At 35.5% G+C, this 27,666-nt stretch overlaps 2 protein-coding genes across 2 annotated transcripts in view; one reads left to right on the plus strand and one right to left on the minus strand.

The window, feature by feature from the left end:
- On the minus strand, positions 1-12,693 carry LOC121373613 (spliceosome-associated protein CWC15 homolog). The gene is made up of 7 exons (XM_041500315.1): positions 12,572-12,693; positions 7,876-8,045; positions 6,346-6,449; positions 5,323-5,405; positions 3,332-3,439; positions 2,773-2,885; positions 1-694 (listed from the first exon to the last, which is right to left on the minus strand). Exons 2-7 carry the CDS (start codon positions 8,010-8,012, stop codon positions 568-570), a joined length of 672 nt encoding a protein of 223 aa, XP_041356249.1. The 5' UTR covers positions 8,013-8,045; positions 12,572-12,693; the 3' UTR covers positions 1-567.
- A 4,895-nt stretch (positions 12,694-17,588) lies between these two features.
- Positions 17,589-27,666, plus strand: part of LOC121373623 (tyrosine-protein kinase RYK-like) — a 139,880-nt gene continuing 129,802 nt past the window's right edge. The window contains exon 1 of the mRNA XM_041500327.1: positions 17,589-17,770. Coding sequence (XP_041356261.1) covers positions 17,659-17,770 — 112 coding nt within the window. The 5' untranslated portion in view covers positions 17,589-17,658. The remainder of the gene's footprint in view (positions 17,771-27,666) is intronic.

Consider the following 27,666-nt stretch of genomic DNA (forward strand, 5'->3'; position numbering starts at 1 on the left):
CCCAGTCAACTTCTGACAATATCAATTGATTTTTAATGCAGTCATTATTTTGTTTTGTTGTCTGTGTGATCCTTTATTTCTTTCCATCAGTATAATATATTCATTAATAAAAGTGTGTGTGTGGTAAAGTTTGTAGGAAAATATGAAATTCTTGGGATTATTTCTACCAAATGAGTTCAATGACCCATTCTTGTCTCATCCAGTGTTTTAGTTAATTTTTCTGTTCACAGCGACACATCAGTGTTACATAACTTACGTTTATACACAAATTTCTCAATTCTTACAGAGCTGGTGGAAACATTTAACCCATGTAAGTGACACACGCAGTCAAAAGTCAATTTAACATCTGATGTTAACACATATTCCTTGAACACATCACAAACAATATATTCATTAATGAAAGTATGTGTGTGGTAACTTTTGTAGGAAAATATGAAACCTTTGGGATTATTTCTACCAAATGAGTTCGACGACCCATTCTCGTCTCATCCAGTGTTTTAAAACATTTTTCTGTTCACAAGGACTCCTCAATGTACACAAATTGTCTGAAAGGCGAGTCCTCCTTGACTACTTGACATATTTCTCCATAAACTTTTTGTGAAACTCTGAGCGTAGTGTGTCATTGATAAAAGCTTTCTTCTTTCTGTCTTCTTCACCTTTGGTACAGTTTTTGAAAACCACATCATCATCCCACCTGTAAGACAAACAAAAGACAGACTTTCTAATTTACAAATTAAATTTCAAAAACATTTCATAAAAATTAACAATTCCAAAATATCTCTTTATTAGTTTGTGGAGACCGGCCTCAATGGCGCCATGGTTAAACCATCGGATATAACGCTGGTAGGTACAGGGTTCACAGCCCGGTACCGGCTCCCACCTAGAGCAAGTTTTAACGACTCAATGGGTAGGTGTAAGGCCACTACACTGTCTTCTCTCTCACTAACAACTAACCCACCGTCCTGGACAGATAGCTGAGGTGTGTGCCCAGGACAGCATGCTTTAACCGTAATTTGATATAAGCACAAAAATAAGTTGAAATAAAAATGAAAAGTTTGTGGAGGCTTCCCCAGAAGATCACTACCAAGTTTTCGATTCAATCAAAATAGTAGAAGATGGACTTCAAAGGAAAAGTTGACGGATGAATGGAAGGATGGACACTGGACAAATTGGTATTAAAAACGCTGCGCTGACGAATGTCCTACAAGAGCTAAAACACATTCCATAAATAACTGAAGTGTTTTGCTGTCAAATAAGAAAAATGGACTTTTAAATGTATTCCAAATTTGTTTGAGTTCACCTATACAATGTAACCGGCCTCGGTGGCGTCGTGGTTAGGCCATTGGTCTACAGGCTGGTAGGTACTGGGTTCAGATCCCAGTCGAGGCATGGAATTTTTAATCCAGATACCGACTCCAAACCCTGAGTGAGTGCTCCACAAGGCTCAATGGGTAAGTGTAAACCACTTGCACCGACCAGTGATCCATAACTGGTTCAACAAAGGCCATGGTTTGTGCTATCCTGCCTGTGGGAAGCGCAAATAAAAGATCCCTTGCTGCTAATCGGAAAGAGTAGCCCATGAAGTGGCGACAGCGGGTTTCCTCTCAAAATCTGTGTGGTCCTTAACAATATGTCTGACGCCATATAACCATAAATAAAATGTGTTGAGTGCGTCGTTAAATAAAACATTTCTTTCTTTCTATACAAGGTAATGATTCTTGTAAACCCTCACAATTTGACCAATTGTAATTATTTTCCTTTAATATTAATTTCAGAACTACGATCGAAGTAATTTTTAACATTCATTGCAGAATCGGTTCACATACTGAATGAATGGCATAGTGCATTTAGATAAATTATCAAAATGCCGTTACACATTTGTGTGATGGGCTGTCGATCTAGGATTGATCCCTTTTGATGGGCCCACTGAGCTACTTCTTGTTAGAGCCAGTGGTCCATAACTAGTGTTACAAAGACTTCAGGATGTACTATCCTGTCAAGAGGGTGTTAAAACTCCCTTGCTCAAAGCATATTTTCTTCTGTTTTTTAAATATATTTTCCTAACAACCCTCCACCCATCTTAGAGACATTATGCTTGCCAGTCTAGACCAACTCCCCCCCCCCCCACCCCCCAACCCGTATAATTTTCTGCACACATGCCTGACACTAGAAGTCATTATTTCCAGGCAAGTTTGAGTGGGTGAAGTCAGCAGGAATAACCACATTTTAAACAATTATTTCTAAAATCATGATATATTGAAACCTCTCAAAATCGGACCCTCTGACAACTGGAATTCCCTCAAAATCAGATGTTTTGCACAACCCCTTTTTAAATATCTGTACAGAAGAGAATCTCTCTAAACTGGATACCTCATATTATTGCATGTTTTACTTGGTCACAGGGGTGTCCGGTTTAGAGGTGTTTCACTGTATCATGGGTTTTTTATGTCGATATGTGTTGGAGCTACGGTCTGTATATTTCCAACACAAGGCTTCCATTTTATGAAATAACTCCTTTAACTTCTTCGTTTAACTTTAAATTCCTGTGTAGCTTTGTCAGATGGGTTTAAAAGTGGGTTTCCATTTAAAGGATTTCATCAGCTTACCTCCGTTTTACTTTAAATTCCTGTGTAGCTTTGTCAGATGGGTTTAAAAGTGGGTTTCCCTTTAAAGGATTTCATCAGCTTACCTCCGTTTTACTTTAAATTCCTGTGTAGCTTTGTCAAATGGGTTTAAAAGAGGGTTTCCCTTTAAAGGATTTCATCAGCTTACCTCCGTTTTACTTTAAATTCCTGTGTAGCTTTGTCAGATGGGTTTAAAAGAGGGTTTCCCTTTAAAATAATTTCAGTTCGTATTCTCTCATCCTCTTGCTTCTTTTCAGATTCCTACCACACAAAAAGAAAGAATAAATAAAGTAAATTTTTCTTGAACACCAGCAAATAGAGATTATTATACAAGTTTATGTGTCATACTGATTTTATGAAACAAGTGTCAGCATCTTTGTATTATCCCAGCAAGGTTAATACATGAATCCTGACACGAGTTTCATAAACGTAATACGACTCATATGCGAGTATAATCATTTCTTTATTATCCCTATTATTATTGTAAATTTTTGTATGAATAACAAAGACCTTTTAAAAATGTTTCAACCACAACTGGAAGGAGGTGACGAAATGATGTCATCTTTTACATGCACAGTCAGCACTGGGAAAGCAACGTCATGTTACATCATCACACTTGCTATTACCCGTGTGCTTCATATGGTTTTCATTAACTTGGTTATGTAGAACTATACGGATAATAATAAAGAGTACTAAAGAGTACTAACCAGCTTCTGTTTTTCAAGGGCTCGTTCCTTCTTGATTTTCTGCAATTCCGCTAAAAGTTCTGCCGTTTCATCCTCATCATCTGACGACTCATCATCATCGTCGTCATCCTGAAACAAACAACAATCAGTACAAACACTAAGTAAAGGAATGAAACATCATCCCATTGAATTGCTTAATCAGCAAAACGTTTCGACCTGCTTCGATTCGATTTATGTTGGATTGTTCATGATGGATCACTCTGAAGGATGGGTTGGGATCAGAGTTGTTTGATTTAAATGATGATTTAAATCACTGCAATTTTTTTTTTTAAATCATGCATTTCAATTTTTATTATGTTTCATTTGATTTTTATGATTATTGCATTTATTTTTATTGATTATTTTGTAAACATGTGATTTATCAATTAACTTACATTACAAAAAATTAAGTGTTATTTAAAATCAATTGTTACTTACGCTAGATATATAAGTTGTAGAAGCATCACGAGGGGTATATGGTTTTTTATGAACCCTCTGTGTGTTCTTTTACCCCGAGCCGATATGTTAAACCATATAGCCAAATAATCAAAATAACGCCAGACAATTATTGTTAACAATTTATTTCGAGGTATTTTCTTTCAGAATGCAGTGTATTTAATAGAGAGCAAGTATTCAATTCAGAAGCTCCAAATTAAAGTAACAATTTTAAAAATCAAATAAATCTGATTTAAATTTTTTAAATCCAATTTGAATTTTTTCAACCCTGGTTGGGATGCATGTCTGTACATTTATATTTATGTTGAACTATGTATGTTTGTAAAATAAACCCAAAACATCTGAAATCATAAAAAAAAGTTTCTACACAAGAAATGAATAAAGAGTTGTATGTGGGGTAGGGTGCATGTGGGTATCATTTAGAGACCGACTATAATACATCACTTCTTTTGCAATGTAAATTGGGTAAAGGAAGGCAGGAAGGAAATGGTTTATTTAACGACGCACTCAACACATTTTATTTACGGTTATATGGCATCAGACATATGGTTAAGGACCACACAGATATTGAAGGAGGAAACCCGCTGTCGCCACTTCATGGGCTACTCTTTTCGATTAGCAGCAAGGGATCTTTTATATGCACCATCCCATAGACAGGATAGCACATACCACAGCCGTTGATGTACCAGTCGTGGTGCACTGGCTGGAGCAAGAAATAGCTCAATGGACCCACAGACAGGGATCAATCCCAAAATGACATGCATCAAGCGAGCGTTTTACCACTGGGCTATGTCTCGCCCCTAAACTGGGTAAAGGTATCGATTACCAAACATACCTGGGCAAAATTAGAACAAACAGACAATGTTCATTCATCAAGAGAATTTACATATAATGGCATGATGTGTTGATATAATGGCATGATGTGTTGATTCTCAAACAAACTTTAAAAAGTTTGTTTTGTTTAATGACACAACTAAAGCACATTGATTTATTAATCATTGGCTATTAGATGTCAAACATTTGGTAATTCTGACATCGTCTTAGAGAGTAAATCAGCTACATTAAAGGAACTTACAAATTAAAGACAATATTAACTTGACAAGAGATTCTTATTTACATTGATGATGAAGAAGGAAATGTTTTATTTAACTATGCACTCAACACATTTTATTTACGGTTATATGGCGTCAGACATATGGTTATGGACCACACAGATATTGAGAGAAAATCCGCTGTCGCCACTTAATTGGCTACTCTTTTCAATTAGCAGTAAGGGATCTTTTATATGCACCATCCTATAGACAGGATAGTACATACCATGGCCTTTGTTACACCAGTTGTGGAGCACTGGCTGAAGCGAGAAATAGCCCAATCGGTCCACTGACGGGGATCGATCCTTGACCGACCGCGCATCAAGCGAACGCTTTACCACTGGGCTACGTCCCGCCCCCATTTATAATGAAATTAAGGAAAACATACAGAATGATAAAGTTTTTAAAAGTGAAATAAACACCAACATCATCATCGACTGGATCATCAGCGTCAAGGTTGGCAGCTGGGATTGCTTCAAGTCGCGGCCGCTTACTGCTGCTAGACGAATCTGAAAAACATGACTTAAAGGTTAACTTCATAACAAAGACAAGTTAAAACCAGACAAAACATTTGTGTGCCTAGTTGTAATAAAAAGAAGGAGATGACATAACATATGTTTTCATTTCCAATAAAGGTTAATTAAATTTTATTAAAAAAAAATATTGAAAATCCTGCATTAAGATAGCATTTTGGCTAAAAAGTAAAATTACCATGAGTTACCTCCCTTGAATAGTATCTTAAACTATTATGATTTCTTTGTTTAGCTGTTTAGTGTACGCAATGAAAATGATCAAAAAATAATATCACATATAAATAATGATATCATCCTTGTTGTGTTTTTTAAAATCTGAAATGTTTAGTGTAGGGATTTTGTAAGTCATTTTATGACGATAATATGGAAGCAAAGTAGGCATTATTGTGAATATAAAGTTCACAGTAAAATAAATTTAAACCACAAAGCTCATAGTTATTATAAAGTTGAACTTTAAAATTATAGGCAGAAAATAAGTAGAAAACAATTTGAAAATTATAGACTATAAATAATTTAAATTTTATAGACCAGGAATAACCTGCAAAATTAACAGAAAAAAAATTTACAAAAGTGAGAATAGTCTAAAAATACAACAACTGACAATAATCTAAGATTCATCGAATGAAATAAAATTAACATTACAAGTCTGAATAATCTGAAATTGAACAAGAATATTCTAAATTAAGGTAAAAATCTCTGGTGTTATTTGTTTGTTGTTTTTTGTTTATTAGTTTTTCAGTGGGGTTTTTTATTGTATCGTCTGAAGCTTCTAGGTTCATGCATATGACTATCCAGTGGCCTGTCTATGTCATAAACAATTTGCTGAGATACTCAGAATATCTTGACTGTCTCACTGGCTGTTGTCTTGGATATCTCTTGCTACAAAATAAAATCTGTCCAACAAAGCAATATTTACCTCTGTTTCTGTCACGTTTTTCCCTGGCATTCCTCTCCCTGTCCTCAAGTTCTCGTCGGAAGTCACGGCTTCTAGTCTCATCAGATGTGTTCTGGCCTTCCTGTCTGTCAAAATAAGGAGCGAACGATACTAAAATATGATTGTTTATTGGGAAAATGTTTCAAACTCATTTCATAAGAATTAAAGTTGAATATGACAAATATATTTCAATTCAGTCTAAAAAAAATACCTGTATTTGAGTTTAGTGTGAAACGGCAGATCCTGACCAGGGTCGGATTATGATTTAGGTAAGGGGGGTTTCCGAAACAATATGTAAATGTTTATAATTTGAAATTATAAATTTTACGTAGACATCAATTTATATCTACTTGGTCAGGTTGGGATTTTTTAGCCAGGGGAGGGGTTTCCGTACAACTGGAAAACCCCCCATAATCTGCCCCCGTCTACTTGAGTACTGTTTGGAGAGGGCACTCAAGTTCCCCCCTCCCTCACCCTAGATATAATTAGCTGTATTTGAGTTCCCCTCTCCCTCACCCTAGATATAGTTACCTGTATTTGAGTCTCCCCCTCCCTCACCCTAGATATAATTAGCTGTATTTGAGTTCCCCTCTCCCTCACCCTAGATATAGTTACCTGTATTCGAGTCTCCCTCCTCCCTCACCCTAGATATAGTTACCTGTATTTGAGTTTAGTGTGAGATGGCAGATCCCAGACTCGAATACTGTTTGGAGAGGACACTCAAGTCACCCCCTCCCTCACCCTAGATATAGTTACCTGTATTCGAGTCTCCCTCCTCTCTCACCCTAGATATAGTTACCTGTATTTGAGTCTCCCCCTCCCTCACCCTAGATATAGTTACCTGTATTTGAGTTTAGTGTGAGATGGCAGATCCCAGACTCGAATACTGTTTGGAGAGGACACTCAAGTCACCCCCTCCCTCACCCTAGATATAGTTACCTGTATTTGAGTTCGCCCCTCCCTCACCCTAGATATAGTTACCTGTATTTGAGTTTAGTGTAAAACGGCAGATCCTGACCAGGGGCTGATTATCATTTAGGTAAGGGGGGTTTCCGAAACAATATGTAAATGTTTATAATTTGAAATTATAAATTTTACGTAGACATCAATTTAGATCTACTTGGTGGGGTTGGGGTTTTTTTAGCCAGGGGAGGGGTTTCTGTACAACTGGAAAACCCCCCATAATCTGCCCCAGTCGACTTGAGTACTGTTTGAAGAGGGCACTCAAGTTCCCCCCTCCCTCACCCTAGATATAATTACCTGTATTTGAGTTCCCCCCTCTCTCACCCTAGATATAGTTACCTGTATTTGAGTCTCCCCCTCCCTCACCCTAGATATAGTTACCTGTATTTGAGTCTCCCCCTCCCTCACCCTAGATATAGTTACCTGTATTTGAGTCTCCCCCTCCCTCACCCTAGATATAGTTACCTGTATGTGAGTCTTCCCCCTCCCTCACTCTAGATAAGTTACCTGTATTTGAGTCTCCCCCTCCCTCACCCTAGATATAGTTACCTGTATTTGAGTTTAGTGTGAGACGGCAGATCCCGACTCGAATACTGTTTGGAGAGGGCACTCAAGTCACCCCCTCCCTCACCCTTGCCTCGTCCTCCCCTAGCAGTTTCCCACGTTGGTCTGGCAGCTGTTGTCATTTTAAATGACGAGGACTAACACCAAAACAAATTCTGAAAAATATATAATAGAAACCCAGTTCCATATTAAAATCAAATTCATCAATCATTTTTAAAATTTGCAACTGGCAGATTTTGAGAGTGGCAGAAATACATGATACGGTCTATGTCAGTCACTTTTCGCACCCATGTTTTGGCTTCATACACAATAAATATAACATATCAAACAGTAGAGCTGGGCAGTATTGAAATTTCAGGTTCGCTATCAGTATCAGTATTTTGGGGGTGATTTACCTCGATATTGGTACGGTATTCGGTATTGATACAATACCGATACAGGGTGGTCTTTTTTGTATTCTCGGCTTTAAATATATGCCAGAATTAAGTCTCACCCACTAATTTCATCTTAATAAAATTAAATTCCATCTCAATAAAATTAAATTCCATCTCAATAAAATTAAATTCCATACACAAGGCCCTCATCTCTCTCTTCTTTTCAGCTATTTTGCATTTCAAATATATTGTTAGTGCTTTAGTAACCAGCAGAAAACATTTTTCAGTTCCATAATTTTATTATTTTGAGATTTGCTTGGTACGGTAAATCAGTAATGACACAATACTGATACCAAACAGTATATATGGTATACCGCCCAGCTATATCAAATAGTAATTTTTTTATACAATATATTTGATTTTTACTTCTTTCTTCTTTTAAGACTTAAATTTAACATTTTGTTTAAAATTGTAAAAAATAAAAACATATTGACATATAAATGGTGTTGTCTGGTCAATATAGATCTGTGAACTATTTAATGACTTCACTATTCCAATGACGTCACTTAGCATCTCTTACAATAACAATAAACTGAATTACTGATATTTCCGTTTTCAGAACACTGGAAAAATTCCAATGGAAAATTGCTATTGAAAATTACTAAGTAATGTTTGAAGAAAATCTTGTAATTAAAAAGAAATTTAGTTTGTACTATTTACGAAATATGGATCTGAAATCAAAATAACAATGTTATATTTATTGTGTATGAGCTATGACACCGAAACAAGGTTGAGAAAAATTACTGTCGTCGAAGTCATAGTCATATATGGTACTTTTAATTTTGGGAATTTAATTGTTCACCATGTAACTGATTGGCGGTTCTCTTGATTTTAAATTTGCGTAACCGACACACAAACAGAACAACGGTTCTCGTGAAATATCCCGCCGTTCATTACTTACGTAACGCTTTAAAGTCCAAACCACATTGTTAATGACAATAAATTGCTCACCTAACTTTAATTACCGTTAGATTTCCCCCACATTTTGTCCAGACATAATCATTGAAAAAACTATTACAATTTTTTGGCCGACTACCATTTTTTTAATTTTCAAATTTTTGTTATGGAATATTTTTCAAGAGGGGTGGAAGCCTCTGAACAATGTGATGTAATTAATATGACATCATGACAATTGCTTTATACCATAACTCAATGGAACTAGTCATGTGCATATGCTATATTGTTGTATATCTATTGACTATAGTATATACAACAATACAGCGTACATGCATGACTTGTTCCATCAAGTAGTACTAACTAATCACCCATACATCAGGAATCGAATGTCCGTGGGCACACACACACATATGTATACATAATACAGCATATTTAATTGATCTCACTTGCGCTCGCTTTTAGGTTTCACCTAGTTAATATTATTTTTTGTGTGCAAGTTACAAAACAATCAGCTCAGAAATAAATAAATAAATCCCTGTGGAATGGACTATAAAAACCTTAATCCTGATTTGTGGATACGTATCCAAAAGCTTACCGCCCTGTGTAGCGTCGGCTCTACACAGCACAGTTCTGCACAGGACGGACTGTGGTAGGCTATAGGTCATGCGACATGTATGGGTCATTGCCGTCAATGCTACATGGGACGGCGCTACCCAGTACGCTCATTATGTGTGATACTGGTTGTGTTTTGTCAGTTTATATCAGTCTTTTACTGTCACTATAGACCTACAGATATATCAATATTATCATACATTTCAATGAGCTAACTGACATTGCTAACTTTAGACAATATAAACGTTTGTCTACCTTATATAGACACACACCAATATAAAGAAATAAGGGAACACGTCGTTTTTTGTTGATCAAATTTGATTCACTATTACTAATAGAGGAGTGATATCTGTGTAAGATACTGTGTACGATCAATGTTGGGTGTATTGGATATTTGTAACAAGCCTGTCCCTAACTTAACAACACTCTGGATGAGGGATCTGTTAACAGTCATTATTAGTTGTTACTACTTTATGTAATCCCTTATCAAATACATACAGTAGAATCTCGTTGGCTCAACCTCGGAATGGTCGATCACACTGCAACGCTCGAACCAAAAACGAAGTCCCAAGTTTTTTGTTCGGTAAACCCTTATATTAATTGATGATGGGCCGAATACATCCAGAGTCGACCATAAGCATTCGCTCGAACTAAATTATCGGTCCCGTCTGTGTTATTAGCTATATTTCCCTCGAACTGGTGATACATCAAATATCAAATGGAAAACCACCGAAAAGGACCAACAATTGCCGTGCTTGTGCAGTTGGTTATTACAACCTTTGGATTATAATAATTTAGGCAGAATGAGTTATAGATGGATCGGAGAATCGTGACAATAGCCAAGCAATGCTTTCTTTGCCATACCTGTAATGTTGTGTGTTCATCCAGCAGCTATCGGTAAAAGTCTTTCAAGTACAGTTAGTGTCACGGTCCCTTTTCGATGAACCGTGATACCAATAAAAAAATTGGCCTCTGCGGGAAGCATTACTCTGAACACGTCTACCAGACCAGTTTTCAATGAAACCAGGGACGAGGTACTCGGCTGTCATCACTTCAGCAACCACACATTGAATTAATACTGACAAGGGCTTCTGCATCACACAATCGGAATAATTTCTAATAAATCCTTTCACTCTGATATTTTGTTATATAACACATTGATGAAATTTTTAAGTTTGCACTTACCAAAATAATATGGTAATACTAACAGGTCGTTTCGCCCTTATTACTAGTTCACCCGAGTCGTTTTGAACAGGGTTGATTCGTACCTCTAACAGAGTTGTTTCGCCCCATGTTTCGATTCACATTAATTTTTATTTTGTTTTAGGGCGAAACGACCCGGATTCAAATAATATGTATCTAATGCTTTCGAGGCGTTTCGGCCCCGCTACACATTCAGCCCCATAACCCTAGTCGTTTCGGCCCCAGTTATTGTTGTTTTATAAATCAAATTATTCAGTCACTTGTGTTTTGTTATTAAATTTTATCGTAAGTATTGTAATTTCTTTCTCTTGCTCTCTTTCTTTTTGTGATTTTTTTTTTTTTTTTTAATTGAACATAATATCCGAGTGTTAAAGAATAAATAAGAGCCAACCAACCAAAACTGTATTTAGCTTTGATAATCTAAAAATGAAAATGAACTGATTTTCTTGTTTGCGTAAATATGTATATTGTGTAAATATGTATATTGTACACTTTGCCACAATGGACATTAGTCTTTCACTGCTTCCAATGATTAATTGGGTACTAGTTACAGCTGCCTCATCAGTCACTAATTGGGTGCAACTTTGATGTTATGAGGATTATTTTCCTGATTTCTGTGGTTCACTCAGTACACAGCATCTCCATGTAAAGTTCTTCTAGTGTGGGGTATTCTGAATAGCTCAGTTTGGAGTATGTACCCCATACAGTATACAAACCCACATGGGTGTTAAGATTATTCAGCTGTGCTACATACCAGACAAGGATAAAATATGATGTACCTCATTCCCATGTATATTTATTATGCTGTGGATCCATTTTGGTAGGTACTATTAAAGACGCTGCTCTGTAGTTCCACTTACTCTGCTAGCTGATCTCCGTTCATAGCAAACACACACAAGTTTTTTAAAAGTGCATTTGTGCTTGTATTTCATATTTGTACATGATGTTATAATATGGTAACCAGAGAATGTAACTTTAATACTCGCACACATTATATATATAAAAAAAATTGAGTATTATCTAAAATATACATATATTTTCTTTATATACAAAATATATATTTATTCCCTTTACTGTTAATGTGTTTTCCACCATATCTAAGTATATAAAATACTATTATACTAGACTGCCCTGTGTAGGAACTATATATATATTTTTTTAATACTCACACACGAACACATTATACACATATATATTTTATTGAGTATTATCCACAATATACATATATTTTCTTTATTATTACTGACTTCCCCCCTCATATCTCAGTACACTTGTAGACAAACGTCAACTGGTAACAACTAGTAACCATTCACTGTAGTGTATGTTATAGACCGTCCTGTGCAGAACTGTGCTGTGTAGTAACGTCCTGTACAGAGCCGGTAAGGTTTTGGTCCCTTATGGATTTGTGACATTAGCCATGATTAAGTGACGTCCGAAATTAAATGGAAGGACAATAAAATGAATAAATTTTGGGTAGATTGGAAAATAGTTCCATTTCATATTAAAAATACAAGCAATATATAAACATGACTTACATCTGTAATAATTATAGTGAACTTAATGAGTTCAAATTAACAAACGAAATGCAGAATGAATGAGTTAGAAACAAAATATCAGACAACAGCCATACTTCTCCGTCTTTGGTGGACGTTTCCTCCTTTTTGGGAGAACCGTTAAGAAAATTGTACATTTTGAGCATCCGGAAATTCACATACAAGGAGTACTCTATTTTTTCTTTTCTTTTTTTGCAATACCAACACCAAAAATAATAATAATAAATAATAACCTGGCATATTTTACAGTAAAAGAAATCTTAATTATTTTAACATGATTTCTGAACTGTCCTGGGTACATATAATCTAGGCTATCTCTGCTGTCTTTCCAGGACAGTGGGTTAATGGGTAGTTAAGAGTTAGCAAGCGATAAAGTTGGCACTTGGCAGAATGCGAACCTACATCGACAGCTCTCTAAATAAACCATCCCACCTCTCTCTCTCTCTCTCCCCCTCCCCCCTCTCTCTCTCTCTCTCCCCCTCCCCTCTCTCCCTCTCTCTCTCTCTCTCTCTCTCTCTCTCTCTCTCTCTCTCTCTCTCTCTCTCTCTCTCTCTCTCTCTCTGTCTCTGTCTGTCTGTCTGTCTGTGTGTGTCTCTCTCTCATCTCCCCCCTCCTCTCTCTCTCTCTCCCCCCCTCCCCCCTTGTGTGTCTTCCTGTGTGTCCTGTCTGTCTGTCTGTCCCCTGTCTGTCTGTCTGTCTCTCTCTCTCTCTCTCTCTCTCTCTCTCTCTCTCTCCTCCTCTCTCTCTCTCTCTCTCTCTCTCTCTCTCTCTCTCTCTCTCTCTCTCTCTCTCTCTCTCTCTCTCTCTCTCCCTTCCTCCCCCCTCTCTCTCTTAACTTGATCCCCGTACTTAATTAAGGTTCAAGCACACACACACCTCTGCTAATTGGGCTGTCTATCCAGGACAGTGCATGGTATTAGATATTTTTAATATTGGTTACTCTCTCAAGTCAGTGCAGTGGTCCTTTAACCTCCCCGCTGAGCCATTTTAACCATAAGCGCACAAGACGGGGTGGTGTGTGTGTGTGTGTGTGGGGGGGGGGGGGGGGTGCAGGGAGCAAATCCTCAAATTCGGGCAAATATGATACAGATATTCGGGCAAATATGATACAGATATTCGGGCAAAATGTGCTGACCCGAGACCTTTTTACCATGTATTTTTATTATTCAACCCTCAAAATTAGTTGTAATCCATGCAAAAATGCTAGTGATTCGTTTGCAACCCAATATTTGGTAGTAAAATAAATAAATTTTGTTTTGTTTAACAACATTACTAGAGCACATTGATTTTATTAATCATCGGCTATTGGATGTCAAACATATGGTCATTTTTGACACAGTCTTAGAGAGGAAACCCGCAAATTTTTTTCATTAGTAGCAAGGCATCTTTTTTTATGCATCATCTCACATAGCACATACCACGGCCTTTGATATACCAGCCGTGGTGCACTGACTGGAACGAGAAATTGCCCAATGGGCCCACCGACGGAGATCGATCCTACACCGACCGCGCATCAGACGAGCGCTTTACCACTGGGCTGCGTCCCGCACTTTTTGATAGTAATGCCAATATGAATACATTTTGTTTTGCAGTTTCGGGCATTTTGCTCCTCTATAAAATGGAAGCCCGTACGCTTATAAATGATTGTAACTCATTCTGAATGGAACCCGATGAAGGGGTTTGTTTGTTTGGTTTAACGACACCACTAGAGTACATATTGATTTATCAATCGACTATTGGTTGTCAAACATTTGGTTATTTTGACACAGTCTTAGAGAAGAAACCCGCTATATTTTTCCATTAGTAGTAAGGGATCTATTATATGCATCATCCCACAGACAGTGCAAAAAATACAAATGTCACAGATATATAAAATTAAAATTTAGAGTAAAAGTCAGTATCGCGTAAAAATTGTAAAACTAATTCTTGATGGAATCGAAATGATTCCATCACATTACGTTGGCCAAATACATATCTTTTCGAGTTTCTTTCAGATGCTTACACTCCACCAAAATGTGGTTAACCGTCAGAGTACACTGACAGTGCGCACACTGAAGTGAACTACGTCAGAGTACACTGACAGTGCGCACACTGAAGTGAACTACGTCAGAGTACACTGACAGTGCGCACACTGAAGTGAACTACGTCAGGGACCTATACTAGATTGGGAAAAACGGGCAACTGATACGGCACAACTGTTGTCGTATTCAAGTTGGTTTGCCTGCTCAACGCCGAGTCCAAAGGATATATGCCAAGATCGTGACTGCTACCTTGAAATTCACTGTCATACATGTGGTTTGTTTGGGGGGTTTTTCTGTCTGTGAAAAGACCGTGGTATGTGCTGTCCTGTCTGGATGGTGCATATAAAATATCCCTTGCTACTAACGGAACAATGTAGCGGGTTACCTTTCTAAGACTATATGTCAGAATTACCAAATGTTTGACATCCAATAGATCATGATTAATAAATAAATGTGCTCTTGCGCTAAGATCGCTATGTGAAAAAAAAGTAGATCCATAAGAACTCTTGTTTTCATGTAGACGGAGACAATCATTTATAAACAGCAAACCGGCATCGGTGGCGTCGTGGTTAGGCCATCGGTCTACAGGCTGGTAGGTACTGGGTTCGCATCCCAGTCGAGGCATGGGATTTTTAATCCAGATACCGACTCCAAACCCCGAGTGAGTGCTCCCCAAGGCTCAATGGGTAGGTGTAAACCACTTGCACCGACCAGTGATCCATAACTGGTTCAACAAAGGCCATGGTTTGTGCTATCCTACCTGTGGGAAGCGCAAATAAAAGATCCTTTGCTGCCTGTTGTAAAAGAGTAGCCTATGTGTCGACAGCGTGTTTCCTCTAAAAACAGTGTCAGAATGACCACTTGTTTGACGTCCAATAGCCAATGATAAAGATAAAAAATCAATGTGCTCTACTGGCGTCGTTAAATAAAAAAATTTTTTTTTTTTTTTAGTAACAGCAACAACAGCAGCGGCAACAATAACAACAACAACAAATTAAAATATAAGAAATTAGGTATAACATTTTATTTGTTTTATTGTTATAATCAATAAAGAATCAATAAAACCACCATATCTTAAATAGTTGATGATTGAATAAAAATTAATGTTTAACATGTTAGATATAATCATTTTATAATGACGTCCTATTTCACATCATTCCACTATTCCATCTGTCGCGCGCATTTTACAAATAGCGGATCCCACTTTAATTTCGAATTTAAATTCTAATGTAACCTTGAAATAGACCGCTTGAAATAAAAATGAAATAAAATAAAACGAGATAAGCGAAATTTGATTTGGAAACAGAACAAAAGATAAGGATATCTTTTTTTAACCAGAAGAATTCCACCGCTAGGTAATTAATGCCATGAACAACCACAAATAGCTAATAACCCAGAAAGGGAGATAACTCAATATAAATAGTATTCTCTCGCCAAAAGTTCTTTCTAGTAGACTGGTTTTTTAAACTGTAAAATAACGCTAAAAGCACTGTCATACAAATCCGAGGAAAACCCAATGACAAGTTCGAGCGAACTAAGCTGTTACAAATGGGTCTTTGATACACTTACATGTCAAATATTTCAACGTATAGGTTTTTAAAACACACTCTGTAATCTCTGAATATTGGAAAGTTTTCAGAATAAAAATGGACTTTTAATATTATTTGATTTTTGTACACTAACGCTCAGTGTTAATCATGCATGGAGCGGAAAGGCACAAGCACGAAATCTCTCCACAGCACTGGCCATGCCCACCTACACGGGTAAAAGCGGGACAGTGTGGGTGCCCTCCCCAAGTGTAGGCGCCAGGAGCATAGACCTACGTATTTACAAACGTTGTAGGCCGTATACTTCAATTAAAGGTGCGGGACGTAAACCAGTGATATTTAGCGCTTGTTTAGGATCGATCCCTGTCAGTGGGCTAATTGGGCTATTTCTCGTTCCAGCCAGTGCACCACGACTGGTATATCAAAGACCGTGGTATGTACTATCCTGTCTGTGGGATGGTACATATAAAAGATTCCTTGCTACTAATGGAAAAATTTGCGGGTTTCCTCTCAAAGACTATATATGTCACAATTACCAAATGGTTGACATATCCAATAGCTGATGACTAATAAATCAATGTGGTCTAGTGGTTTTAACAAAACAAAGTGTTTAACTTGTACGTATTTCAATTAGTGTCACATTATTGTAATTATCAAATAGATAGGTATGGATTTATACTATTTAAGAATACTATTTTATAAATACTTCCACTGTTTGTTTTCACAATTATAAATACTTTAAAATAATTTTTGAATGTTTTTGAAGTCAATAAAATCAAACCTGGTACGCCTAAATCTGCTTTTTTTTTTAATTCATATTTTTAAATATAATTTTATTTTATATCACATATTATATCAGAGGAATATGCACGGGTTTTGCTGGTTGTATGTCTTTTTTCTTTTTGTTTGTTTATTTTTGTTGTTGCATTGTGCGTGTGTGTGTGTGTGTGCGCGCGAATTTCATGTTTGTCCGTGTGTGTGTGTGTGTGTGTGTGTGTGTGTGTGTATGTGTGGATGTTTGTTTGTGGTGTTTTTATGGTTTTATTATATTTTTTTTTGCTAGACAAATATTCGTTTGATGAAATATGCTAGTATTTTTTGAGTGGTTGTATTTCAATTTGTATTTATTGACAGGCGGGAAGTGGGTATAAACTTGTGCACTACCACCACCTCATTACATTACGTACACGGTCAGTGCTAAAATACATACATGTACGCTTTATGTGCCTCAGATAAACATTAAATTAAAAAAAAAAACCATCTCTTTCCTTTGCACATGCGTCATTTTGTGCTAATAAAATTTTGGCCTCAGGCTGTATTTCCCCTCCTTCTCTTATTCGTAGACGAACGCTCGAACGAGCCCAACCCTCTGACCTAGCGGAAAGACCCGAAGAGAGCCGAGTGCGGTAAAAACAGTGAGAGAGAGAGAGAGGTCCCAATATGTCAATAGTGTGTTAGATCGATGTGACTGAGCGGCAGTTTTTCTGGGTTTTCATGGAAAATGCCGCCTTCCTTCATACTCCTGGGAGGCCTGGTCTTCCTTGGATGTTTAGGACTTACAAGTTCTTACCTGAATTTGTACATGGACGCCGCAGAAACGCTGAGACTACTCGGTAAGTAACTGCAAGTTTCCTCGTTTTCTTTGCCCCGTGGTTATCATCGAAGAAATTCCTTCCACAGCCTTCGCAGTTTTCGGCCAGGGGGGAAGCCCTCGGCAGAAGCTTTCTCTGCTGTTTGCTTCCTTCGATTTTAAAATGCCAAATGGCTTTTTTGTTTTGTTTTTAACGCGATCGTTGTCATTAAAACTGGGACAAATTTCGGGCTTTAAATTCGACTGCAGTTTATTTTTCTTCTTTAATTTTTTCTCTCTCGCTAAAGTACGGTTAAGTAGGCCTATTTGATTAACGACTTAAAAAACGAAATTGCTTTGAATGAACGCACGACTGTTATCAGGCAGCTGAATAAAAGTATTTGCTCGTAGATAAATCATTAATACAGTTGTCAGCGTTTCAAGTTTTGTTGTTGTTACTAAGTCACAGTAAGTGCACTTCTATCTAAAATGGGCCACAGTCCCAAGTGCTGTTAGTCTATCAATGGATTGTGAAGCAGTTTTTGTTTCTATCTCAATGCCAGAATATAAAATTAATAGACTGGTAACATTGCTAGTAACTATATATGTACATGTATGCCTACATGTCAAAGTTAATAATACCCCCCCCCCCCCAAAAAAAAAAAACCCAAAAAAAAAAAAAAACCTCAAGAAAAGAAAAGTAGACCAAAACTCCATGCATCACCAAAATAATTGCAAAATTATCAAAATTAGCTGTAGGTAATTACTAAATGAAAGCAATTAAGGAATCAACCTCAGCTGGAATTAATCTGGCTCTAAATTGCTTTTATTAGCTTTGTTTATTCTCCAGGCATCAAATCTGCATGTAGGTTACAGCCCAAGTAAAACAATGTAGAACTTTAAAAAACAACAAATTTGTTACAATGTATCATTGTATATTACTAATACTATGTAACTTTTTTTTCATTTAAATTGAGTATTAGGTATGCAATAGATATTGAGGCCTTATATTGTTAGTGGATCAATTCGTAAATTTGATAAATTTTCTAAAAATAAACTGGATAAAGTCTTTTGTATTTTCGTAGTAATTAATAAGTTTTTTTAGGTTTTTTTAATTATTAATTATTATTATTGTTTTTAGCCATTTCCCATTTTTTCATAAATATACTTGAATTTCAGAAAAATGTCTAAAACAGTATTCCATCCAAGATGATCCGTAATAATAATATATGGTACTAATAAACCAACATACATACATGTATATTACTAGTATTACTGGGTAAACACTAAAATATTGGAATATTGCACTTCATGTTTTAGTACACATTATAGATGTACATTACACTTGATACAAATTAATAAATGTCATGCTTTTACATTTTTGTAATGTTTTTCTTTGGTAAATATACATATTTTTTATTTAACATTTTTATTTAAAATAAATTGAAATGTTGGAAATATTAATAATTTCATGTTTAAGATTAAATGTTATATACACTGTACATTGACGTTTTAAAAATTATTAAATAAATACATATGTTTAGTCCCAGACTTCGACTTCTCGCTACTGCTAAAAACTCGGCGACTTGAGTCGACTTTCAATAAAGAAAACACTCATTTTGCCATCAAGATTAGGACCTGTAAATTATAAATTAATGTTAAAAACAGTCGTTCTTGATTTCTATTAAAAAAAAAATCTTTTCTTTTTTAACTATTTATATACATATTTGTTCTTCAAGTTCATCCCCTATCCAGCACTCAACCAATCTTGTAAACAGGAAGCAAAATGTGATAAAAGATACCTGTGCCTTGAGAAAAGTTATTAATATTTTTCGCATCTCAAATGTACACATATATATATATATATATATATATATATATATATATATATATACAGTGTTCGAGATTAACGGTATCCCGATATCCCGGGGATACCAGAATTTAATTTTGGATACCAGACTTCAAGAACCCAGTATCATATAATACTAAATTCTCAGGTGGGATACCAGATTTTGAAATGTTAGTATCCAACTGGGATACTGCCTAAGAATTTTAATCTCGAACACTGATATATATATATATATACATACATACATACATACATACATACATACATACATACATACATACATACATACATACATACATACATATATATATATAATAAGTATTACAAGAATTATTTTTATATTTCATTTATTTGATAATTTAATTACAGGGAAAATTTTGTTTTCAAAATGTTGTTTTAAAATTGTATAGTGATCTCTGAAACTTTGTGTAGCGAATCGTGATGTGATACTGAACCAAATGTTCCCTGAATTCTTCTTATTTGTGTTCAAGGCATAATGTCTAGACTTGGAAAAGCATTACACAATTGTTGAATGGCCCCTACCTGTAAATGTATATCTAACTGTAAGCGTAATATTCAGTAGACACTTTGGAAAGAAAGAAAGAAATGTTTTATTTAACAACACACTCAACACATTTTAGACACTTTGGAAGTCATACGGTATTAAAATGTTGGTATGACATTTGTAACTTCAATATATATAAGTTGAATTATTAACTAGATCATTTATTTTATTATAAATATGTACATGTATCTATAGTCCATGTCACAGGGAACACTTTTTTTCATACCATGGAATTTACTACACATTATCTATTTCTGAGCTGATTGTTTTCTAAATTGCGCACAAAAATAGTATTTTTTTGTTTCCAAAACACTTAAAAGTGCTTTTTTTCTTACGTTAAATCAAACTGAAATGATTTACAAAAAAACGTTTTTATAGGAGGATGGGACATACTATAGTTATTGAATATGATATTATGATTTAACAAAACAACTTAATCAAACTATTTATTTTTATTTTAATTACATGAAGTTTCGTTCATGTGAAATGTCATAACTTCAGCTATATCAATTGTTTTATTTACAAAATCTAGAAACTACATAAAAGGTTTACAATATAACATTTAATTAAAAAATAATAATTGTATTTAAAAGTATGTAATTAGTGTAAAAACTGAATTAACTAAACAAATAATATTAAAATCTACTTATAACATGCAATGGTATTTTCAGTTGTGTTGTGGAATTTTAATCAATTATTAAAAATACCATTTCTACTTGGATACAAGATCTATCTATCTATCTATGTTTTATACAGTTATTAACCACTGGTAACAATAACGAATTGAATAACCTAGGCAAATATTTAGTGCAAGCGAATACAATTAGAGATCGGTTAATGCAGGATAATAGTTAATGTAATAAATGTAACTTACATCACTTCATTTGTCCATGATTATATATAAACCACACCCACCATTGTTTTGCATGTGTGTATGTTGTATAACTATGTTGTATTATTTATGTTATGTATTCAACTGATGAGTTGTAAAACTCAAAGCAAATAAAGAACTTGAATAAAGAACTTGTGGAAACAAAACAATGTGAGTGCAGATTAACCTTCTCTCATTATGTCTGTTTAGCTGTGATAAAGATTATATTGCACATTAAAGAATTAAATACACAAACCTACCTTCTACATCTACATCAATATATATACTCTACATGGTAAATTGCATTATTTATTTATCTTGCATGTGTGTAAGGCTAGCTCTGAGTGAGAAAAATAGTTCGTCAAATTGTCTATTAAACTTGAAAAATTGCAGAAATCGACAGTTATTTTCTACAAAATATCAATTATTACATGACATTTTTTTGCACTGTGAAATAAATTGTGTATTTCATAGTATATTTTTTAATACACTGTAAAATATATTGTGTTTCATACACTGTGGAATAACTTATTGTGTATTTCATAGTATCTCTTTAATTCAGTGAAATAAATTATTGTTTATTTCATGCATTGGAATATATTAAAATTCGCCAATTGTTTTTACAATATGCAGCTGATGAATTTGGCAAGTGACAGACAGTGATTTCCCTAGAAATTTGGCAAGGCATGGTAGACAAAACACTTTTGGGGCATTTTCACCATTTTCGGGGCACTTATATTTCATTAAAAATACACAAAAATTAATTGAAATAAACATTAATGTAATTTATGTGCTTGCTTTAATAAATGAATGGCAAAAGATATAAACGGCATATTTTATTAATTAATTAATTATACTTTTTTGGGTGTTTTATAAAGGCAATTTTAGAATTAATTACTGAAAAAGGCTTGTTTAATCTCAGGGCAGCATGGTGCTGATTAAGGCAAGATGGTGCTAGACTGTTGAGGCATGGTGCCACACCAGGCTAAAACAAGCTAGGGAAAATACTAACAGAGTTAACCTTGCATAATAAAACATTACTAATGGTTTATGTTGTTGAGAAAATTAAAAAGACTAGTCTGAGTTTGCTGGGAACATTTTATTTTTAAAATTTTGATGAGCAACATTTGTGGTGAATTGAAAATTAATTAGCAAATAATGTTTAATGGTTTAAAATTGTATAGCAATCTATGAAACTTGCATGTAGCAAATATTGTTGTGATACTGAACAAAATGTTCCCTGGTTTAATATATTTTTGTAGCCATTTTAAAAGTTTTTGGGAAATAAAATATTTTTTAATTATTAAAATTACAGTTTATTTACATTTCTTGCTTACAATATGAATATCTCTATAACCAGTGAATTTCTAGTCATTGTGCCTGATCATAATGTTTTGTAGTATCTCAATATTGATTTTGTCTGAAATAATGTTGTACATAAAATTTTATTATTTCTTCAACTGCCAAATAAAATGTGAAATAAGTCGGGCAAAGGACATTCAAAATGTACTTATCCGTATAACACTTTATATTTAAAACATGTTAACTTAAATTAATGTTTTAAAAAACAAGAAAATATGTTTATTTTGTTGAAGGGGGGGGGGGGCACACAGAAGTCTTTTTGGTGCTGAAAACTCAGTATAGTTAAAAAGTTAAAAGTTTGTTTTGTTTAATGACACCACTAGAGCACATTGATTTACTAATCATCAACTAATTTTGACTCTTAGTCTTAGAGAGGAAACCCGCTACATTTTTCCATTAGCAGCAAGCGATCTTTTATATGCACCACCCCACAGACAGGACAGCCTTTGATATACCAGTTGTGGGACACTGGTTGGGATGAAAAAAAAGAAAAGAAAATCAGAGAAAAAGTCCACTAAGGAGGTTTGATCCTGTGACCAAAGTACTTTACGCAAGTACTCTGCCAACTGATCCAGATCCTGCAGTGTTCGACAAATGTTTGAGAAAGTCACTATAGCCCTCAAAGAAGCATTAGCTAGTGCCCTATGTATTAAGAGTAATACAGTTGATAATTTCCACTAACCCAGACCAAAACATTAACTAGCCAAGACTGAGGGATAGTGGATTTATTGAACCCTGTCCTGTCACCACTTAAGATAGTCCCTTGAATTAACCACCCTTACTGTGAGTATCTGAAGTTGCCCGTCTTTCACTGAATCTCACAGAAACAATGGCTAGTGCCCTATGTATTAGAGTAATACAGCTGATAATTTCCACTAGCCCAGACCAAAACATTCACTAGCCAAGACTGAGGGATAGTGGATTTATTGAACCCTGTCCTGCCGCCACTTAAGATAGTCCCTTGAATTAACCACCCTTACTGTGAGTATCTGAAGTTGCCCGTCTTTCACTGAATCTCACAGAAACAATGGCTAGTGCCCTATGTATTAGAGTAATACAGCTGATAATTTCCACTAGCCCAGACCAAAAATTCACTAGCCAAGACTGAGGGATAGTGGATTTATTGAACCCTGTCCTGTCGCCACTTAAGATAGTCCCTTGAACCACCCTTACTGTGAGTATCTGAAGTTGCCCGTCTTTCACTGAATCGGACAGTACCGTGATTTAAGCCTATCTTGTAGTTATTTATTGCGGCATAAACATTGTAATACTGAGGATAGAAATATCACGGTTCACTGAACGTCCATAGCTTCTTCTTACTGCTACTGATTATACTGCAATAAAATATGCTACATACAGTGTATATGTGTATGGATTTTGCTGTGAAGTACACACATACAATAAAATATGCTGTATACAGTGTAAATGTGTATGGATTTTGCTGTGAAGTACACACATATAATAAAATATGCTGCATACAGTGTAGATGTGTATGGATTTTGCTGTGAAGTACACACATACAATAAAATATGCTGTATACAGTGTAGATGTGTATGGATTTTGCTGTGAAGTACACATATACAATAAAATATGTTGCATACAATGTATATATATGTATGTGTATGTGTGGATTTTACTGTACTTTACGTGTATATAAATATTATATATATACTCATATATATATATATATATATATATATATATATATATATATATATATATATATATATATATATATATAATTATTATATATATATATATATATATATCATATAATATCTTACATTTTTAGTGCAATCAAAGTATGTGATGTTTTTCAGATCACATACTTTAAAAATTTGATAACTTTGCAAATTAGATGTAAATTAGTCGAGGTCTCGGCACTAGGTTTATTGACATTTAAGCAAACGTACTTGGGTGACACTCCATGATTGACGTATGCATTCATAGTCATCGAATAAAAACATTTCAATGGCAATTTGACACTGAAAGCTGTCCAGCGTTCAGAAAACAAAAAACGTTAGGCATAACTTTATTTTGATGTAAGGACATCCAAAATGACGTCATTCGAGTTTGACGTCATTTCCATTCAAATATATACACTGTGCCACATATTCTTACGTCATTTGAATATCTAGTAATGGCGGACTGGAATTAAAGTTGTGTGTACAGTTTACAAATACATGTTGTATTAAGCTTTAGTTTATATGATAGAGATTATTACCCTCGTGTATTTCGGTATTGTCAATATCATATATTAGGAATAAAAATAATGTATTATGCTCGCCAGAGGCTCGCATAATACATTTTTTATTCCTATATATGATATTGATGATACCGAAAAACACTCTGGTAATAACCTCATATATATATATATATAGTTATTCAAATTTTCTAGTATACTATAAAGAAAGGAAAAGAACACATGTTTAACAGAATGTTGGTACTAGCATTTTAATTTATAAAACTATGGCTATTTAGTGTTCATGTACAGGTGTTATAGAACTATGCATAGTGTGGTAACCCATGTGTGTGTTACCATAAAATACAGACCAGACCACACATTTTTGCTACAGTAAAACCCCTCTAAACAGGACACCCTTGGGACCAAGACAAATGTCTGGTTTTAAGAGGGATCCAATTTAAAGAGGTTAAGTTCTGTCCTGGTTTTTAAAAAGGGACTCTCTGAAACGTCCTGTTTTGAGGGAATTCCGGGTTTACAGAGGGTCCGGTCTTGAGAGGTTCCACTGTATATTGTATATCGTAAAACCATCGTAGGCTATAACATCACTATGACAAACGTCATAGACCCCTGACGGTTTTACGATATTTTAGCGCTAAGATAGCTTCATCTTAACTTGGGGAAATATGGACCCTGGGGCCCAGTTGACCAAACACTCACAACGTAGCCAGACAGCGGGTTTCCTCTTAAAATCTGTAGGCATTTCCCAGTGGAGTGGCGTCGTGGTTACGCCATCGGTCTACAGGCTGGTAGGTACTGGGTTCAGATCCCAGTCGAGGCATGGGATTTTTAATCCAGATACCGACTCCAAACCCTGAGTGAGTGCTCCGCAAGGCTCAATGGGTAGGTGTAAAACCACTTGCACCGACCAGTGATCCATAACTGGTTCAACAAAGGCCATGGTTTGTGCTATCCTGCCTGTGGGAAGTGCAAATAAAAGATCCCTTGCTGCTAATCGGAAGAGTAGCCCATGTAGTGGCGACAGCGGGTTTCCTCTCAAAATCTGTGTGGTCCTTAACCATATGTCTGACGCCATATAACTGTAAATAAAATGTGTTAAGTGCGTCGTTAAATAAAACACTTCTTTCTTTCTTTTTCATGACGTTAGTTTGGTCATTGCTTTTCTTTTATGTCTAAACTATTTACACTATGGATAATAAATACGATAACCCACTCGATACTCGGAATTAAGAGTGTGCTTTACCACTGGGCTACGTCCTGCCCATCTTAATTATTAAATTTAAAAAATGGCGGGTTTCCTCTCAAAATCTGTGTGGTCCTTAACCATATGTCTGACGCCATATAACTGTAAATAAAATGTGTTGAGTGCGTCGTTAAATAAAACACCTCTTTCTTTCTTTCACAACGTAGCCATTTCCCAGTGCTATTAATGCAAAAAGATTTGCAAAGAGGATGCGATGTTGCTTAAGATAGCCTTAGACAGATTTGTGAATTCGGCTCCTAGCTGGTATAGCCTAAAGGCTACGATGCATAAATCTATCAAGTTTACCATTCCCTTTATTATTACTACATGTATATAGAATTCCCTTCAGATCACATTAATATGTTGTAGTTCATTCATATTACTGCAGACTTTTTGACAGAAAATTATTTTAGGGTACGTAATAAAAACAAAACAGATCTTCAGAGCCCCTACTAGGTGGTTATGCAAGGTTCGAACTTAACGATGGCACAGACGGTAATTGCCGCTGTTGAGATATAAATTAGACGTAGGTCAGGAGCATCCACTGACGGCACTTCTGGACCATTGGTAAAACTCCTCAACAATGTAAAAATGTATATATACCTACATGTGGGTATACATTATCTGCAAGTATATAACATTTGTACATTTGAAATATGTCTACATACATCAAAATAACCTTTTAGTCATGTTTATTTGCTACAAAAGTAACACTTAAAAAATTTGCCATGGCCAGGGACAAAATGACAGTCGGTGGGCCGTTCCACCCATGACAATAAAAAAAAATAAAAAATGTTGGAGATAAATTCTTAAGTTTGAGCCTAGCTTATGTGTTTGGAATCTTTTGAAGTGGGACACATTTTAAACAGCAGTTCTCTTACTATATAATGTTTCTAAACAAAACCCCCAAAAATTTATCCATTAATTTCCAATATTTTAGGGTACATAAATTTACCCTTCGTACCCTCTGGAAGAAACTGTGCACTTTTCTCATTGTACTGATACATGCTCTTATATAATACGACCGGCCTCGGTGGCGTCGTGGTTAGGCCATCATTCTACATGCTGGTAGGTACTGGGTTCGGATCCCAGTTGAGGCATGGGATTTTTCATCCAGATACCGACTCCAAACCCTGAGTGAGTGCTCCGCAAGGCTCAATGGGTAGGTGTAAACCACTTGCACCGACCAGTGATCCATAACTGGTTCAACAAAGGCCATGGTTTGTGCTATCCTGCCTGTGGGAAGTGCAAATAAAAGATCCCTTGCTGCCTGTTGTAAAAGAGTAGCCTATGTGGCGACAGCGGGTTTCCTCTAAAAAAACATCGTTAGAATGACCATATGTTTGATGTGCAATAGCCGATGATAAGATAAAAAAATCAATGTGCTCTAGTGGCGTCGTTAAATAAAATAAACTTTACTTTATATAATACGAGTAGGCTTTATTTGATATTTGATCAAGATTTAGTGGTGTTGTTACTGGATGTCAAACATGAAGCGATACACTTTTCCACAGACAGGACAACATTTACTATGGCCTTTGACATATCCAGTCGTGGTACTGAACAAGATTTAGTGCATGGTTGTGTTATTGTTTAATAATCAATTTATTGCATGACAAACATGTAGATGAAACTACATTTTTTTCCATTATGTCAGGTCAGGTCAGGTCAGGTCATAGGGTTTAACGTGCACATTCAGAGCAAGTTGTTGTAGCACACATCTATCATGGGCTAAAATTTAACAGAATCAGCAGCTAAGATAATTGAGAATTTCTATTTTGCCTGCTAGGTCTAAAAAAAATGGAACTGCTTTTCGCAGGGATGGGACTTAGCTCAGTCGGTTGAG

This window comes from Gigantopelta aegis, chromosome 1 (assembly GCF_016097555.1).
Source record: "Gigantopelta aegis isolate Gae_Host chromosome 1, Gae_host_genome, whole genome shotgun sequence".
NCBI classification, from domain to species: Eukaryota; Metazoa; Mollusca; class Gastropoda; order Neomphalida; family Peltospiridae; genus Gigantopelta; species Gigantopelta aegis.